The sequence below is a fragment of the Thunnus maccoyii genome, chromosome 11 (assembly GCF_910596095.1).
Source record: "Thunnus maccoyii chromosome 11, fThuMac1.1, whole genome shotgun sequence".
Classification (NCBI taxonomy): Eukaryota; Metazoa; Chordata; class Actinopteri; order Scombriformes; family Scombridae; genus Thunnus; species Thunnus maccoyii.
Window position 1 is genome coordinate 20,346,719 of NC_056543.1, and position 18,828 is coordinate 20,365,546.

Sequence of the window (18,828 nt, forward strand, 5' to 3'; positions counted from 1 at the left end):
TGACGCAGCAGCACAACAGCTGGCCTGGATAGCTGTCACCTTTCAGTGGGGGTAGGCTGAACCTTTCACCACCAAAACGTCAAGATGCCCTTCAGGAGGGGGTCCTTCTCCTGTAAGGACCAGAGGTCGGACACAGAGTGGGATGGAAGAACTGAAACCATGAGTTGCAGACACCACAGGGTCTGGACATGACTGCTGAAGACTGGTCGGGACAGGAGTACCTGGCAGGGAATGTTTGACCAAGTCTGAACCAGATACATACTGTCGTAACAGGGCATCAGCATTCCTATTGCTGCGACCTGACCGATATTTTATATCAAAATCAAAAGCAGCGAGTTGGGCAGCCCATTGTTGCTCTGTGACTCCCAATTTGGCAGATTGAAGATAACTCAATGGGTTAAGCCTCAAAGCTTTCCTCACACTGAAGGGTCCATGCCTCGTCCAGAGACTGCCTCAACCCCTTTTTTGACTTTGTGCCTGCCAGCTTGGCCACCAACTGATGTAGAGGAGCTGCCAGCTTTGCAAAGCCCTCGACGAAACACTGGTAATAGCTGGCAAACCCTAAAAAGGAGCGCAACTCTGAAATATGGGTGGGGCGCTGCCATTTAGCCACCACTTCTACCTTTGCTGGGTCTGTGGAGACTCCCTGGCTGGAGATGATATGCCCCAAATAGCCAACCTCTTGTTGGAAAAAGGAACACTGAGCTTCACCTTCAGGCCTCCCTGTTTAAGCCGACCAAGGACCAGTTCCAGCCGCTGGAGATGTTGCTAAACAGAGGACGAGAAGACAATTATGTCATCCAGGTAGAGGAGCAGGGACTGAGCACCAAACATCTTCTGCATCAGCTGCTGGAAGGTACTTGGGGCATTGCACAACCCAAAGGGCATGCGGTTGAACTCGAAAAGGCCAAAGGGTGTACAGAAGGCCATTTTGGGCTTGTCTTGCTCGGTCACAGGGACCTGGTTGTAAGCACTAGCAAGATCAATTGTAGAGAACCAGCAGGCCCCGGAGAGTGCATCCAAGCTCTCCTCGATGCGAGGTAAAGGGAACGCATTCTTCCTGGTCTTGCTGTTCAAAAGGCGATAATCTAAAGGCATCCTTTTTCCTGACCAGGATGATGGGAGAAGCATAGGGGCTACTGCTCTCCCTGATGATGTGGGACTCAAGAAGCTGGTTAATGTGGGCCTTCATCGCCTCGTACTCCGATGGAGGAATGCGCCGGTACCTCTGTCGGACTGGAACATCATCTAACTGGGGTATGTCATGTGGAATTAGGTTGGTGCACCCCAAGTCGCCATCATGAACTGAAAAGACTGATTGGTACTTATGTAGCAAAGATCGCACATCTGCCTGCTCGTGCTCAGCCAATGCAGACAGATCCAGTGAGTCGACTCGGTCTGGCACTGGGGTGGTGGCTAGGTGGGAAGAGACAGTGGCCACCTCGGGCTCCACTTCAGTCACTCCAGCAAGCTGACGACCTGGGCAGCGGCTAAGACACCAAGACCAGTCCGTGGGTAAAGAAGAACATTGTTTGTCCCCACATTGACCACTGGGATGTAGGCTGTACCCCGGATGACCTGGACCAAACATGGAGAAGCCAACAACCCAGCTGGCAGACCAGACTCTGCCTATCGCCTTTCCTGAGAACTGGTCGGGACAAGTGCTAGCGACCAATTTCATCGCTCCACCAGGTATGCACACTGCACTTACCCCAAACCCTCACAGTGCCAGTGGGGATCCTTGGCTCTTGGGTAGGAGAGTAGTGACACTCCTGCAAAGCTTGCAGGACAGGACCCGGTGCCTGCAATACAGCAGCAGCAGCATCAAAAAGGGAAGGGCCAAATGTTCCAAAGAGCTCTCTATAATGGTGAATGACGTTCATCCCCAGGATTCCAGTAGCCTATGTAGGGGATCGCTAGTCATTTAGCTGCCTGCAGCTGTAGCCACCGACAAGAACGAAGGCGATCATAGCCCCAAGGTGCAAAATGTGCCAGGAGCTTTCTGTGATGGTAGACACCATGGAACCAGTGTCCTCCCCGATGATAGGAGGGAGAAGTTGGTCTGCAGCTTTGCTTTGCTGCAAGGGAGCGATCAACATGTCAGTCAGCTGAGAGCCACACGCACAGTTGTTAAAGATAGGCAGACAATGCCGACTCACCAAGGGAAACAAGCGACCACACTGGGCCTGCAGTCCCTCCACACCAACAGCCAGCTGCACACACACACAGAAACACCAGCATTACCAGTGCACACACAGCACCGACTGCGCACTTGAATGGGAGAGGGTACACTGGCAGAGCACATTACCTTTGAATGACAGTGAAGCACGTTGGCGGCAAGCAATCACGCCAAAATGCCCACACTGCTCCGCCAAGCCAGGCTGCAGCCACCACACACCAGAGTCATCCAAGGAAGGATAGAGAGGAAGAGGTGTGGTCAGGTACCTTGCCTATGTAGGTGCGCATGGTGCCTCCCAGCAACAGCGCACTAGGAACTGGCACAGTGCCACACGGTGGCATGGAGATCATACGGCCACATTTATTTAAACTCGAAGAATGAGAATGAATAAAAAGCAGTTAAAACAGTTACACATTGAAGCAGGGAGGTTTGTGATCATGGTTTTAAATTGTCCATAGGTTAGTAGAGTATTGATTTTTAGCATGTGTTGAAGATCATTCCAAGAATTGGGGGTACTAAAGTAAAAGGCTGACTTTCCAAATTCAGACCCTGCTTGGGGGACCTTAAGCATAAGCCAGTCATTTGAGCAAGTTAGATAAGGTCCAAAGCTCCAACCCAGCATCATTGCAATGTAATATGGTAGCTTTCCAACAATGGCTTTACAGATAAGCAAATACTAATATATATTACACCTGTCTGCCAGAGAAGACCAACTCACCTTTTCATACAGGATACAATAGTACTTTAGCTATCACCAGTAATAAATGTGAAGGCAGAATGATAGACCATGCGTGGGGTTTAAGAGTGGAAGGAGCAGCATTTCCATAAGTTATAACTGATAGGAAACCTGCTTCAACAATCCTCTCTCTACTAATCATAGGGAAGCGGGTTCTGCTTCTGTAAAGCCAATCTTTTATGCAGTTTGCTGACAAGATTGTCTATATGGTATTGTAATAAATCTGAGTTCAAATAGAGACCAGAATTTATGTGGGATAAATGTCAGAGACCTCAGAATAACCAACACCAGACCACAAAAGTATCAGGCAAAATGACAATCTTCACTAACCACAGTTCTGTTGGACTGCGCAGCAGGTGAACAGGCAGGGAACGCCAACGGCGGCGTGCCAGAGTCACGAGGTTGGAGAGCGGCGGCGGCGGCTTGCGCTCCTAAAGCCCCAGCCCTAACTAACTAAAGGAGGCAGCGGACCTCCCCTCCTAACACAGGAACTCACTAACTCCCTATCGTACTTGGCTTCGTTGCTGGAAGCTCGCTCCCCAGACCTACACACACAAACGCCCGGCTCTTCCCTACCCTTTTTCCAGAGTTCAGCAGGCTGCGCAATCAGTCCCACCTGACGTTCAATCACACCTGATACTCATTAGTTCATCGCTTGTCAGTCCAATGAAGGTATCTTCACCAATTCACATCACAGTATTTAAATGTAAATATCTCATCAAGCCAGATGCCAAGATATTTATAAAGAGGGCAGTTACAGGTAAATAAACTAAAGAAACAATGATTGTTTGAACTTAAAACAGTATGGCTGTTACTAAATGACAATAGGCCTTTTTAACAACAAATTTTGACCTGCCACAGTAGGAAAACCACAAGTATAGCTCTGTTCCATTAAAGTGTCCCAGTAAACCATGACAGTGTGACAGTGAGCCAGCATGCACAATATCAGGACTGAAGGGAATTCAGCCACCATTAATATTATTATTTAAACCTGTGCTTTTCCTACTGTGACATTTCAAAATGTCTTCCTCAATAAAGATCTATCAATGAACTGTGGGTTAATAGCTAAATAGTAAATACTTAATATATACTTAATAAATACTTAATACTTAATACTACCATCATTATTTCATTTGTTATCAGGCACTGCAGGCTCAGGCTCAGACAACCGTAACTACATTATTTTCATATCCTCCTTTCATGTTGAACCCCTCAGGCAGTCCTATATCCCACCTCTTTTGCCAGGATTGACAGACCTTGAACCCAAAAGTTGCAAACAAACTCTCGCACACTGTCTAACTTGCGATGATAAATTTATTTGCAACGTTTCTGTGCTAGACCTTCATAAAGCAAATAGTTTGTGACAATGAAATAAAAAGATGGCTTCCAGTCTTGCAGTCTTCTATCCAAACTATTTGCCTGACAATGGTCTAGCATGGAAACGTCACAAATAAATGTATCATTGCAAGTTAGATAGTGTGCAAGAGTTTGTTTGCAATTTTGATCCATTCGTCCTTTTCCTATGCACCTGTCTCATGAAACAGATATGCAAAGTGTTCTTCTATTTTGAGACCTTAAACCCAACCACAGCCCTACACCATATCTTAAACATCCACCTATAACCTGAACCATTCAATTAGTAGAGCTTGTAGACAGCATGACAGGAAGTGCTGCCTTTAGAAGATCAATTAAGGACATGAATGTTTCTGTATTACACATCCCTGGCCAGAAGATTATCCCCCTAAAAGATCCCAAACAGTAATAATAAGTAGACATAACATTGGCAGATGGCTGGGTCACTGCTAAGACACACACAGACTACCAATAGGGTGTAAGCAAAGACTTAGTAGTTTACATTTAACTTATGGTGTTTCATTGGGGAAAGTCCTGCTCAGCATGCCTTTAGGCAAATAATCGTATCTTATCCTCCACAGAGAGCATCTGACACTGATATGTTGTTATGCTAGGAAAGGTTCTTTGTTCTTCTGCTTAGATATGTAACTTTTATATATGTGAATTTGACTTTTCATGCAGTTTTTGGCAAACCTACACAGCAAATAACTATATAATATATGAGTAAAGTCATATAAAATGAAACTTTTTGTTTATGTTACATGTAGCAACTGAAAGAAGACAGTTCATCCCATCTAATAATATCATTATTACAACGCAGTGAAGCCATTTGGAGCATTTGTTTCAGGCTATTGTCCGTGTTTTCAATGTCCAAAATAGACAATGAACAAAGCTTGGCCTGGATGCCAGTACTTTTCCACAAGGACAATATCATTAGTTTCCTCTTGGAAAGAGGGAGGGTATGAGTCGGGTCACGGTTGGTGGAGGAGTAAAATGTGTAGGAGAGGTGGAATCATCAGTGACAAAGAGAATTCAAAATAATTTGAATTACAGGGCTGTTAATCTCACAGTGTGTGTTGAGTATTACAGTAACTAAAATAGGTATAATATATTAGGATACAGCTGTAGTGTTTTAAGGGACAGAGAGGGCATAGTCTTATCATCTCAGTAATAACAATAAAGAATTTATTGTTCAATTAATCATTTATTTGACGGCATGCATGCCTGAAGGCAGCAAAGGGGTTCTCTTTTAGCAAAGGTGAAGTAGGGTTGACCTTTTGCAATTTCCTTTAACACATGAAATGAACAGAACTGTGCACTTCCTCAAGTTTTCAGGAGACATTAAAGATGATTTAAATGTACCATTATCAGTTACTGATTTACCTGCATTGGTCAAAATACCTGCTAAAAACCTGTTAGGTGTGTAGGACATTTTTTCCATTTTATTCCCAACTTCCCACTGCCCTGTGGGTGTATGTATTCTAAACTACTTGAAGCTAGTCATAGTGAATCAGTGATATGAGTCATTGGCTAAATGGGAATGAAGATCATGGCCTCTAAATGCCACCCTCTGACTAAAAGAGAGATTAATTCTACTGTGTTGATTGGATCGCTTTTAAAAACACACTGTTAGTCAACACATTATCTAACCACATGACATTGCCAAATTTTGTATATTGCCCCTTTCGGCTTCACAACAAGCAGCATTACATTTTGAAGCTGTGTTTTCATGAGGTCACTTTTAATTTACTTTCAGAAAGTTACAGAGGTTTAATATTTGGTTGACAGACAGTAAATCGATGCATGGAGCTAAACTGGCAAGAAGTGTAGATCTGCAAACCACTGATCCTAGCTTTTTGATTGGTTGAAGCCTGGAATAACCCAATCCTCTTCTGGCTCTGAGCAGATTAATAAAGCCTCACTGGGGTTTATGTAATCCCAGTCAACAATAACAGAAAAGCCCCAAAATATATAGTGGTAATAAAATGATTCATTACCATCTTCACAATGTGACATAACTTGGAGTGGAGTCTACAACTAATCTGGTTTAAATTAAAATCACTTTGCCATTTCTTTAAGACTTGAACCAATTGAAAATAACTTGGAACCAGCTGATAATCACATGATCCATAAAGAATGTCTCTGGTGTTGCAATATTTTTTCATAACCTACAAATGAACAAATCAACTGACTTTACAAGAAATTAAACGCATATTACAATGAGTCTTTATTTCAAATGGATAATTATGTTGGACAAAACTTCACTGTATCTTGTAACCAACGTTAGCCAGTGTGGCAAGAGAGTTCCTCTGGCTCCGGAGTGGCTGGGACTGTATAATTTCCTGCTGTCATTTCATTTCTTTCACAACATGAAGAATGAAAACACATTTGTCTTTTTGTCTCCACAGAAACTTTATTTTCAGTCTCTAAAAATAAAATCCATAAAAATAACAATGTATATTCTCTCAGAAACAAAGAAAAAGATTTAAAGCTGTTTGCCACACAGCAATCATCACTTATCAATCTTCCATATATTATGCATCATCTTTACCAGACATTGATAAGGATTGGCTTGTCATATTATCACATTGGTTTTTTGGACTAAGGTCATTCAACGCTTGTCAAGTTCCAAAATACAGTATAAACACTTACTTTTTGTAATCTGAGGGTTGGGGTGTTGTTTTCTGTACACTTTACAGTGTGTAAATTATGACCAAAATCCAGGAACCCAGCAACTTTATGCACCTGGTAGAATAACCCTTTAAAATGTTGTGAGCAAGCTCATCCAGTGATGTGCTAATCCTGCAACAAAATGAAATGTCTTTTCTGCTTTGTATTATCATTCTCAAGTCTGATTTATCACGTGACTTTAACCAAATGTGCTGAACAGAAGTTTCAGGACGTAAAACTAAACCATTTATTGTGTTTTATCTGACTGACTTTTTTTTTTCCATTTAAGCATTGCACACTAAGACACATTTGGTAGGGAGGTTTAAAAAAGATGCACTTGAAACAACATTAAATTACATTATAGCACTGCAGTGCATTAAACGTACATTGACACACACAGTAGATACACAAGAGATCTCCTGCCATAGAAGAAATGTATAGTGTAGGTGACCCAATGAACCCAGAATTATACTGTACACAATGTTAACATAATACAACAGACTCAACACACTTTTCAACAATGTGAATCATAAAATGAGATTATGCATAAGATATAAATTGATACAGAATCACGAGCATTGGTGCTTGTGGCTTTTTGTTATGATGCAATAGTAGTGCATAAAAAGCTGTATGTTGGTTTTGAAATGTAACAGAATACAGCCACAAAAAATATCAAAACAAAAAGACAGTAGTAGAAATATATCTCATTAAATAATAGCTGTACATCTCCAGATATGACTGGAATTTGGTCATCTGTGACAACACTGAACAGCCAATCAAAATGGTTGAGTACCATACTATGATAAATTTGGCTATTTACTCTCTTAGGATGGAAAAATAATAATCTTTAAAAAGGATAAGAATTTTTAGTCTTGTGCTTTTCTTTCCATTTTCCGTGCTGCAAACATACATAATACCAGATAATAATTTTAAGCTTAACATTTGATGATCAATAATTTTTGATACGATACCTAAATAAAATCAATTATAAAAATGGTCATACATAACAACAGCAGAGAAGCAATGCTTCATAGCACTTAATATTAACTGTTTTACAAACTTCGTAATGGTCCCCAAATAAAAGAGAGGCTTGGATATGATTTACACATATTCTCTCTAGCAGAGAATTGGACATTTATTAGGTAACTTACTAAACAACCTTGACATTAGTGTCCAGGCACCAATAAAATTAAAAAGTCATCACATAGTTGTACTTCTACTGATATAATGCAGTACTAACCATAGTGTTCAATGGCTGAAACTTAAAAACAAAATTGTCATGGCCTATAAGCTAAAACTGTTTTAGAGTTACTACAGACATTTGTATGCTACACCAGCAACTAAGCCTACAGTCACTGTCAACAAGAGAGGGTAAATAAGCTTAAATCACAGAATGTTTTTCACCATACAAAAAAAAAAATGAAGATAAGTGCATATGTCAAATAAGGCAAATATTAAATTCACTTAGAGTACAACAATTCTAAAAATCCCAGTAGATATTCTGAATGCAGGATTAACAAGCGCTGTACAAAAAAAAGACACACCAGTGCCAAATAAGCTTCATAGTCATAAAGGAGAACATTTTTTTATGTGGAGAAGCTTTAATCATTTAAAAAATGATTAGAATAAGCTTAGATCCCTGTTAGAGAGCTACAAAAGACAACTGTAAATATTACAGACAGAGCTTCTTGAATCTTCAGAAAATTCAGCTGTTTGTAACAGCGCCCCCCCCCCCCCATACTCTCCCACTCCCACCCACACATAACCCCCATCTTCACAAAAGTCCCCACTATTAGTTCAGTGCAGGGTTGGACTACAATGAGAAATAAACAAACATGAAGATACCGACAGAGCAGACGAATACCAGACCCAAGTTGAGGAGAAGTTTGACTCTAGGTGGCTCATAAAGCATCTCTGCGATGAGTCTTGCATCATCTTGCACCGCTTTTTGCTGAGCGCTCTGTGATCCCTCCTTAAATCCACAAAAACAGTCCAGTAAACGTATGCACCTGCTAGTCACCCCATTAGTGGGGCAGCCTTCCTCTGCTCGGATCATCTCTATCTTTCCATTACCAAATCGTTCAGCAGGGGTAATTGCAGGGGATGTTTCTGTACTTGGGGTTGTTGGGTCGTGGTCAGTAGATGGGACCAGCAGTTTGACATCTGCCCCATCTAGACATCTCTCGTTTCTGACATCTGGAGGCATTTCTTTGTGGAGGCTTCCATCGCCATTGCAATGGCTCTTCTCAGTCAGCCTGTACATTTCTTCTTTGTCCTTTATGGGAACTCTTTCAATGTTGCGGAGCCCCCAGACTGTGGTGGTGCGAACCTGCTCCTCATCTGGTGGAGAGGTGATGAGACTGACCACCACAGCTACCAGCCCTGAAATCCAGAACAGCCCTGCAGCCACATACATGTAGTGGACATGAACAATAAAGGCAGGTCTAGTATCTGGCTGGTCACAGCGAGGCTGGCGGTAGATGAATGCTAGGATAAGTCGTGTCGCGCCAAGTGTGAAACCTGTCATGCCTCCCCAAAATGCCCCTTTTTCATTACACCGTTTCCAGAACACTCCTAGCAAGAAGAGGGCGGCGATTGGTGGAGTGAGGTAGCCAGCAACTTCCTGGATGTAAAGGTATGTCTGTCCACCTTGCATTTCAATAATGACGGGGACCCAGGCTATACTGATTGCCACCATGAGCACAACAAACATGCGTCCCACCATCAGCAACTCGCGTGAAGTTGCCGCCCTCCGAACACTTTTGTAGATATCCAGGGTGAAGATGGTGCTTGCGCTGTTGAAGATCGAGTCGAGATCGCTCATCAGGGCAGCGATCATCACTGCCATCATCAGACCCCTGAGTCCCACAGGCATCACAGCCATGACCAGGCGAGGGTAGGCAATGTTTGAGCAGCCGGCCTGAGAGCCACACACTGCCATGCAGTGCTCTGGCCCGATGCAGGCTATCTCATCTGCAAACATGATCCGGGAGATCATGCCTGGAATGACTATTACAAACATAGGCAGGATCTTGAGAAATCCAGCCATTAGTGTTGAGCACTTAGCGTGAGCTATGTTCTTTGCTGCTAGTACTCTCTGAACAATGACCTGGTCTGCACACCAGTACCAAATAGATGCAGGGGTTTGGCCAAGAAGGAAGCCTGGCCAAGGGATGTCTTCATCCAGAGGACCACGAAGGATGCGTAGAGAGTTGGGCTTGGGCTCAATGCGGCAGGAGGGAGAGTAAGAGAAGTTTCCAGTGGCAATAATAGCAGAAACATTGGGAACTGCCTGCATGTACTTAGTCCTGACACCCTCTAGTCCACCAACTTTCACTAGACTGATGATGGTTAAGGTAAGGGCTCCACCAATCATCAACACTGCCTGAAGGGCATCTGTGTACAACACTGCCACCAAACCACCAGTGACAGTGAGCAGTGCAGTCATACTGATGAGCAGGACAATAGACACATAAAGGTTCCAACCAAGGGACTCCTGAATAAAGAGAGCTCCAGCATACAAGTCCACAGAAAGTTTGGTAAAAATGTAAAGCAACACAGACAAGAAAGCAAAGTAAACCTTCAGCCTGTTTCCACCGTAGCGTTTCGACAGGTATTCAGGCATGGTGTAGACTCCAGAGTGGATATACACGGGGACAAACACCCAGCCAAGCAATTGCAGAAGTAGAAGTGCATTAAACTCCCATGCTCCGACAGCAAAGCCACTTGCTGCTCCTGATCCAGCCAGGCCTATGAAATGTTCACTGCCAATGTTACTGACGAAGAGTGATGCACCTATCACTATCCATGTCATGGAACGTCCAGCAAGGAAGTAGCCAGTCACAGTGCTGCGATTGGCTTTCCACATGGCAAAAAACCCGATGACAAGCACCAGGACAAAATACAGTGCAACCACTGCTATGTCAGCTGTTTCCATTAAAGGACCCATTTTTATAGATTAAAAAAAAAAAAAAAAAAACTCTTGGAAATAATTCTCGTAGGAATACGAATCCGTCCAAAAATGGAATATATATAGTCAATGTTATAGATTTAATGAATACAAAAAAGTAGCAATGGAAATGCTCTGCTTTGGTTTGCTGTCTGGATGGAAGCTGTAGTATCCACCGTCAGGTCAAATTCACTAGGTGTGCTTCGGAGGGGGTTATCCACCGGCACTGAGGTCGTTCTAGTTTTAGAGGAGGATGTTGTACGCCTCTGGTCTAGAAAGGCCTAGAGTTAACATTCCTGCAAGACAGCAAAGACAAAGAAAAACGCCTCATTAGAGCCTTAATTTGAGCAGAAAATACACCGAACACAAATGAAAGTTCACAACAGCCTGTCTGAAAACACGATAAAAACAGAGGTTCAAAATTACTGCAGTCAAAACTGAACATCATATCATGATGAATAACATAAAAATATTAGAATTACTCATGTAAGATTTTATTCTATAAACCATGAAGATTAAAAGATAGCTGATTTTAATTAATTTGGTTTTGCAACTGCAGTATTTTTCCAGCACCAGTCCTTGGGTTTAGCCTGCCTATGACTTTCCAGATTAATCTTTTTAGCACAAAAGAATTCAAGCCATGCTACTGTAAACTTCAAAGAAAGCTTAATAACATTATGCAAGAAATCAAGGAGAGTCAAGAAGGAACAAACATGTGTAGCCAAGGACTATGCAGTTCCTACAGGACCTAATATGTGGCCTGACTTAAATCATCTTCAAAATCTTGCAACGGTTGGTTGGTTTAGGCTATGAATAAATAAAGAGTCGAGGCACGCATGACATCACCTAATCACACAAAATAAGCAATTTTTAAAAATGACATTCACCAATCATAACTCATACACACAACTAGATCTGTTACACCGACGTCACCAAATCTAGACCCTCTCTAAACCCTTGCTTAAAATTGCATTAAAAAAGTTATTAATATACAGCTTATTCAGTGTGCTCAGCATTAAGTAATAAAATTCAACAAATACATGGAGATAATTGTGAGATGGGTCAAATTAAAGCCCATTTCAGCAAAAAGCAATATGCACAGTTGTGTGAGCACATCTGTTTTGTGTCACGAACACACACACACACACACTTGGATGTCTGACTTCTCTTGAGGTTTTAGCACACTATGCATGGTAGAAAACAACCCCACGCCTCAGTCTTCACAACTAGGCTTTATGCATAACCCTCCCTCTCAATAAAAGAAGCCTTTGTTTTCATTTTACCATCTCATCATCAGGGGCTACAGTCCATGTGTTCACCATAAACTGTCCTGCAGACCCTGGCTCTGAAATGCAGCAATGTTGTTCAATAGATTAATATTTTTTAATTTGCAAGTTACATAATGCGGGATTCAAACATAAGCACTACCATCCAATATGTATGCCAGGACCTACTTTGAGAGCCTTCACATAGTGCACTGCCAAAACATTAAAAATATGGTGTTGTTAGTGCCACAGGGACACTAACTTCAGCCCAGGTTGATTCATATAATAGGGTTAAATAGATACAACAACAGGTGTAATTCTTCTATTCTTCCTTTTCAAGCAACAGGATATAAACTCAACTACAACCACTTCCACCAGTGTTGATAAAACTAGAGCCCTGCTATAAGAAAGTTCAATGTGAGAATCTGTGCCAGGGACACAAGAAGGTATTTACCCGGAGAGACGCCAAGGCGAGCCAGTCATGACATGCATGAATCACAAAGGATTCAATTAACTCAAGCATAAGTTATAGCAAATGCCTTGTAATCAAAATCAACTGCCAAAAAACATTTAAGCCCCAAATGACACCATTGATGAAAGAGTGGCATAATGGATAGCTGGTGTGCAGAACAATGCTGCTTTAATTAATTAGAGGCTGAGACTGACTTTTTGGATACAAAGGAGATGCGACACCAGTCCACGGCTAGGCATGTAGTGCACAGATGCACCTGCAGGAAATTTCTAGAACAGTCACTCATTCATCCGACCGCACAAGCTGCGCATCTTCAAGAGAGTTGTATTCTTCACTATTTGCTATTTTATGTGTACTACAGGATTCATGCGTGTGTATTTAACACTATAAAAGAAGTATGATATGTAATGTAAGCTCGTAAATATTTATCATTTCTTCCTGGCTGACGTCAGCGGTAAAAATGTAGGCCTGATGTCTCAACAGTAATAACAGTTAGCTGAGACATTTGTATGAGACAGTCTATGATAGATTAAGGGACATCACCGAAAACGCAGCTTCACAGTCCTAACACTGACATATATGACTACTTATTTTACATGATTTAAAAAAAAACACTCGAGTACTCAAGCAGTCGTCACACATTGACTAACCGGCTCCAATGTTTTTACACAGATAAACACTAAATTATGTACCGTGTTAGCTGTTAGCAGACGAGCTAAAGATGCTAAAACGGCCACTCCACGCCCCTGTGGGGAGACACGAATGAGTGGCTCCTTCCTGAAAGAAACCGTCCGCTCCAGGATCGCTGCTTTCCTCTCGTACCACGCAGTGCTCCTCCGTCAATATGTTGACTTGACGTTAGCCGCCAGCTTTCCTCTCTTCCAGGGTTCAAGGGTTTTTATAAGAACGGTGATAACCGTCAGACAATGCCGCTCGTTCCTCTCGTTTATAGGTAGAAGACAGCTTGGGTCCCCGCCCCACACGTGTAGCACACCCGTGACGCGTTTGAGTGCCTCTACGCCTACTGGAAATTGCTCCAACAATTCATCCCAGACTCTTGTAATATTGATCTGCATGTTAAGAATAAAAAAAATATTTTAAGTAATTGTCATTCAAAACCGAAAGTCAGTGCGGCCACTAAACGCACTCATCTTCCTTGTTTTAATTGCAGAAGAGTATTTTCACACTTTGTTTTCAGGTCTTCTAACTTAGAACGTATAGGTTTAATGTATTTATTTTATCAAATTAAAGGGAATTAAAGAGACACATCTCCTCTAAATAGTATAATACTTAAAAATCCCCTCCAGACATGTTTGTGTCTTGTGTTTTTGTGTCTGATATGTTTTTTTCACACAAAAAAAGACAATTATCTTATCTCTAACCCTTAAAAATCACATCTACTCCTTCTCCCTCATTAAAAAAATCCAGAATTTATAAATATGCAAATATATTTCATCTCAAATGTTTAACTGCTGGACACAAGATGTCTCCTACTTCACTGTAAAATCCATTCTCTCTGTGTATGTGCACTGGAGGCTTCAAGTTTCTACATCACACTTGTGTAAATTGCATATTAGACCAGGATTAGCTTCCAAACTATTTGTGATGTCACAAATCATGCTTGTATGCCTGCCCCTTAAAACCAGATTTTCAGTGAGTACAGAGAAACTCTCAGCAGATGATTGTGAAAACAGCCTTCTAGTGTCAAACTCTGCACATACATCATTCTGCACAATGAAACTCAAACTTCCAACTGTAGGAATAAGAAGAAAAATGTATTTCTGCGTGGAGGGGGACTTTAACTAATGATGGCATTTGTATATAGATATTTGCATATATGGATGATTGTTTCACTTCAGCCTTCTAACACCACTGCTTATCAAACAAAATAATTTATACTTAAACTTGGATAAATTTTCTCCAACATGCAACCACTGATAGATATCAAGGAGGCTACTTCACCAGGAATAACACTGCCGTGTTGCAAATCATAGAAAATACCAGAAACTCCTACACTGACTGATTACACAGGTCTAACTTCTAATCAGATTTTTTGTAATCTGGATCAATCTAGAAACTGCCAGCAGCTGCTGATTTGAATGATTGTTGAGGATTTTTGAAAAGTTTTTTTTTTTGACTCTGACATTTTGCATGCTTGCATTTTCAGAAGCCTCCCTAAAATATAATTTTAGCCTGTAATATACCAATAATGCCCATCACAAATGAAATTAAAGTTATGCATACTCTTAGGTTTTGCAAGCAACACATGTTTTCATTTTACAAGTGACCTGGCAAAGATGAAGCTATTCACTGGAAAGCATCAGGCAAGTGATCAAGAGGAAATGGTTGACATTTCAGAGCACAGGAGAAAACCCACCAATCATAGCCTAACACCACCACCACCACCACCACCATGACCTAATTTACAAGTATTGTGCCATCATTGTATGTAGGCATAGGCTGCAACGTAATACTGTTAGTAAGGGTTAAAGTGGATTAGGCTTAAAAATATAACATTGTTATTATTATTATTATTATTATTATTATTATTATTATTATTATTATTAGTAGTAGTAGTAGTAGTAGTAGTAGTAGTAGTAGCAGTAGTAGTAGTAGTAGGAGTAGTTGTTGTTGTAGTATTAATAACAAATGAAATATGTGAGAAAATGCAAATCTCCAGTTATCATCAGTCAGCAACACCTTCCTTTCAGAGTGGCTTCACATTCAGACCCCTGCTGTGCATGTCAACATAATATTTGATGATGATTTCCTTCTGTATACTATACACATTAAAGTATATTACTAGTATTACTAGTATTACTACTACTACTACGACTAATAATTATTATTATTATTATTATTATAGTAATTATAATAATAATAATTATAATAATAATAATAATGGTGATAATGATAACATAGCATAAAAATAGTGCAATATTAGGCTAATAGGCCTACACATCGGCTTCATAGTCATAATCACTGTCATTTCCCAATAATAATAACTGTGCACAGCCTCAGTGGTCAGATGAGAAGAAGGTTAACAGAATGGTTGACTTCCAGCAAAACATCCTGCAAGGCAGACACAGCTCTGCATGTTATGGAGGGAGGGAAGCGGAGTAAATTTCCACTCACTCCTCTTAACAGATATATTGGAATTTTCCATTTCAAAGAAAACTTCATTTCCCGGCATGCCTTGCGCTTTTCTGTTGCGTAGTTCTTCAGCGCCAGCAGCAGGTTGCTCGACAGAAGCGGGACACACGCAGAAAGATGTATTACAACAACTCTCTGAGTACGTCAGTGGTGTATCAACCTTTTATTACTTGTCCTTTAGTTTGTTTGTACAAACTAATTTAATTATTTTTTTCCACCTGAGTACCTCATGTTTCAGTGTCACTGGGTCTAACGTTCATACATTGTAGTGAATATAAATTCACGATGGTAACATACACAGAAGAACCTCGGTTAATGAGAGAGATCGGGCTCAGGCAGGAAACTGATCTTGATCATGATAGGCCATAAATATATCTTATTTATCAATCCATCTTTATTTTCTCGTATGAATGAATGAATTATATTATCATTGTTATTGTGCCTGCTTGTGTTATGACCAGAACAGAGCAGAATCAGTGACAAACCAAAACGTAGCCTATGATAAGCTATTAAACATCATCTGGCAACACCAAACAGCCTACATAAGCTATCCCAAAAGATATAAAACATTGGGAGGAATAAATAACCTACATACACACAGACTCACATGAGTACAAACAAGGAAAAAGGATATATAGCCAAATTAACAATGTTGAACATGTAGCCTATATGCACTTATTATATTTAACACCTTATAAACCCTCTGTTAATATTCTACTTTATGCCTATAGAGTTTTTGTTTATCTTGATATTTTTCCTCTCCTATTCCAACTTTTAAAGATATCATCTGAAAATGCAAACTCATCAAAAAAGTTAAAGTCCCCCTCGGCTCAAAAATGTGTTTTATCTTCTTGTCACTTCACAAGGATGTTTGAGCTTCATTGTGCAGAATGATGTACGTGCAGAGTTTGACACCAGAAGGCTGTTTTCACATGCGTCAGCTGAAAGTGGAAAGTTTCTCTGTGCTTGCAGAAAATAGAGTTTAATAATGGGCGTACCTACGAGCATGATTTGTAAGATCACAACTAGTTTGGAGCCAATCATGTTCCAGTATACAACTCCCTTTAGTTGAGCTTAGTTTTGGCTGATTAGAAACACCAGTGTACTGTTACACAGCACTCTTCATGTGTGTAGTGTATAAACATGATCATAGTTGCCCCTTTGTGTCACAAAGCACTTCAGGCATAGCAAGGCTATCTTTGAGTTAACTGACTTCACAAATAAAAACACCGGTGAACCCAGAAAACAGGTTGCACAGGTTGAAAAAAAACCTGGGAATGACAGGGCCTGTGTACTTGGATGATTTATGCAAATTTTTTGTTGTGGCTATTTAAATATGTTATGTTGTTGTAGCGCCACCTACTGACAAAATGCCATAATATTTCTGAGTGTCTTAAGTGTATAAGACACAAAAAAGTTCAATTACCTAGTTTGAAATTCATGAAATGACACCTTCTCCTCTTCCTCATTGAAAAATCCAGAGTCTATGAATTTGCGCATCTTGTTCAGTTAAAATGTTCAACTGCTCGACACAACATATCTCCTACTACACTTTTTTTTAAGTGGAGGGGGACTTTAAACACATTGTGGTGGTTAAGAATTTGGCAACCATTTACCATATAGGAAACAGTATGAAATAAGTGAATGATTATTAAATTGATCAAATTTGGAGAGGGTTGAATGAAAAAAGTAACATCATGATGGCACAAACTCTGTGTTGACAGAAAAAGAGATCAGAACTATATAGATGCATACATGGCGCAAGGAATCCTGAGGAAAAAACATAACATCTATGTCTCAAGGTTCAGGACCTATTACAGAAAGAAATAATGTATTAAAGTATTGGCATGAGTAAGTATTTAAAAGTGAAAACTACTTCTGTTTCACTTTTCAAGGCTAAATAGGATTATTGGATGTACACTCTAGATAATGCAATGCAAAAATAACAGGCTGTCCCACTTTTAGAGCACAGCCAGCAGGTCCAATACTGGGTTTCTAATAATAGAAAGATTTTCTATTATTAGGCATACTTTCCATTGGTAAATACTGTATTATTACGTTGAGTCTATAAAAAGATGCTCTATTATAAAAGTGAGCTCATGTTCTCTAGTGGTGCATGGATGAAGTTAGTGTAATAGTCTGAATTTATCCAATCCCTGTGAGAATTATTATGGTGCACAAGCTGCCTACTGATAATTAGAAGCCCTATTTGACATCCATATTAGGTCTGTAAAAGGCCTGTAAATGCTGTAAACATTCATTATATTTGATGTAATAGATCACACAGTCACAAATGATACTAACTGGTCTGTGAAAATGTCACCCAACAGATGTTTTCTCCAGTAGCCTGTTGAGGACTTGTTTAGTACTTGTCACTTTCAATTAAATGCAAACAAGAAATGGTGAAATAGTGTGATGTCAGCTTCTGAAAAGAAAACATCTAATTGCAAGTTCTATTAGATGTTGTGTGTGTGAGTATAATAGACTTTTCTCTGTTTTTTCAAATGGGAAAAAACTTCAAAAAATTGCCAGGGCTAAAAATAAAAGGCATTTGCTGTTTACTGTAAACCAGTTTTCATGTCTTTACATAGAACATTGAGGACATGAAGGGTAGAACATGTCGGTGACGAGTCACAACTTCAAGCCTGACCTTTGTTTGACTTTAGTCCTGAGTCACAATGTCATGTTGTAATATGAACTGTGACCTGTATTTGTGTATTCATAATTGCCTATGTTGTAAAAATACAAATTGGTCATAAAATGTGGAAATTTTGCAGTAAATTATTTACAAATGTCCACCGCTGTTTGACCCAGGAAGACCCTCTCCTTACAGGACTGAATGTTGCAAAGAATGGCTTTTTGGCAAAGAGTGAGACCACTGTGGCACATTTTGCAATAAATTTAACTTTGTTATTGTCTTCAAGTATGTACTTACATTTTGCAATAAATTTAACTTCGTTATTGTCTTCAAGTATGTACTTACATCCATGTGCCAAATTTCTCCCAAAGCATGGAGCACGTACTGCCAGTCACTGTCCTAATTTCATAGAG

The 18,828-nt window shown here is 40.4% G+C and overlaps 1 protein-coding gene across 1 annotated transcript; it reads right to left on the reverse strand.

The window, feature by feature from the left end:
- Positions 1–8,033: 8,033 nt before the first annotated feature.
- slc5a3b (solute carrier family 5 member 3b) lies at positions 8,034–13,632 on the reverse strand. The gene is made up of 2 exons (XM_042426872.1): positions 13,317–13,632; positions 8,034–11,183 (listed from the first exon to the last, which is right to left on the reverse strand). Exon 2 carries the CDS (start codon positions 10,885–10,887, stop codon positions 8,752–8,754), a length of 2,136 nt encoding a protein of 711 aa, XP_042282806.1. The 5' UTR covers positions 10,888–11,183; positions 13,317–13,632; the 3' UTR covers positions 8,034–8,751.
- Positions 13,633–18,828: the final 5,196 nt, after the last annotated feature.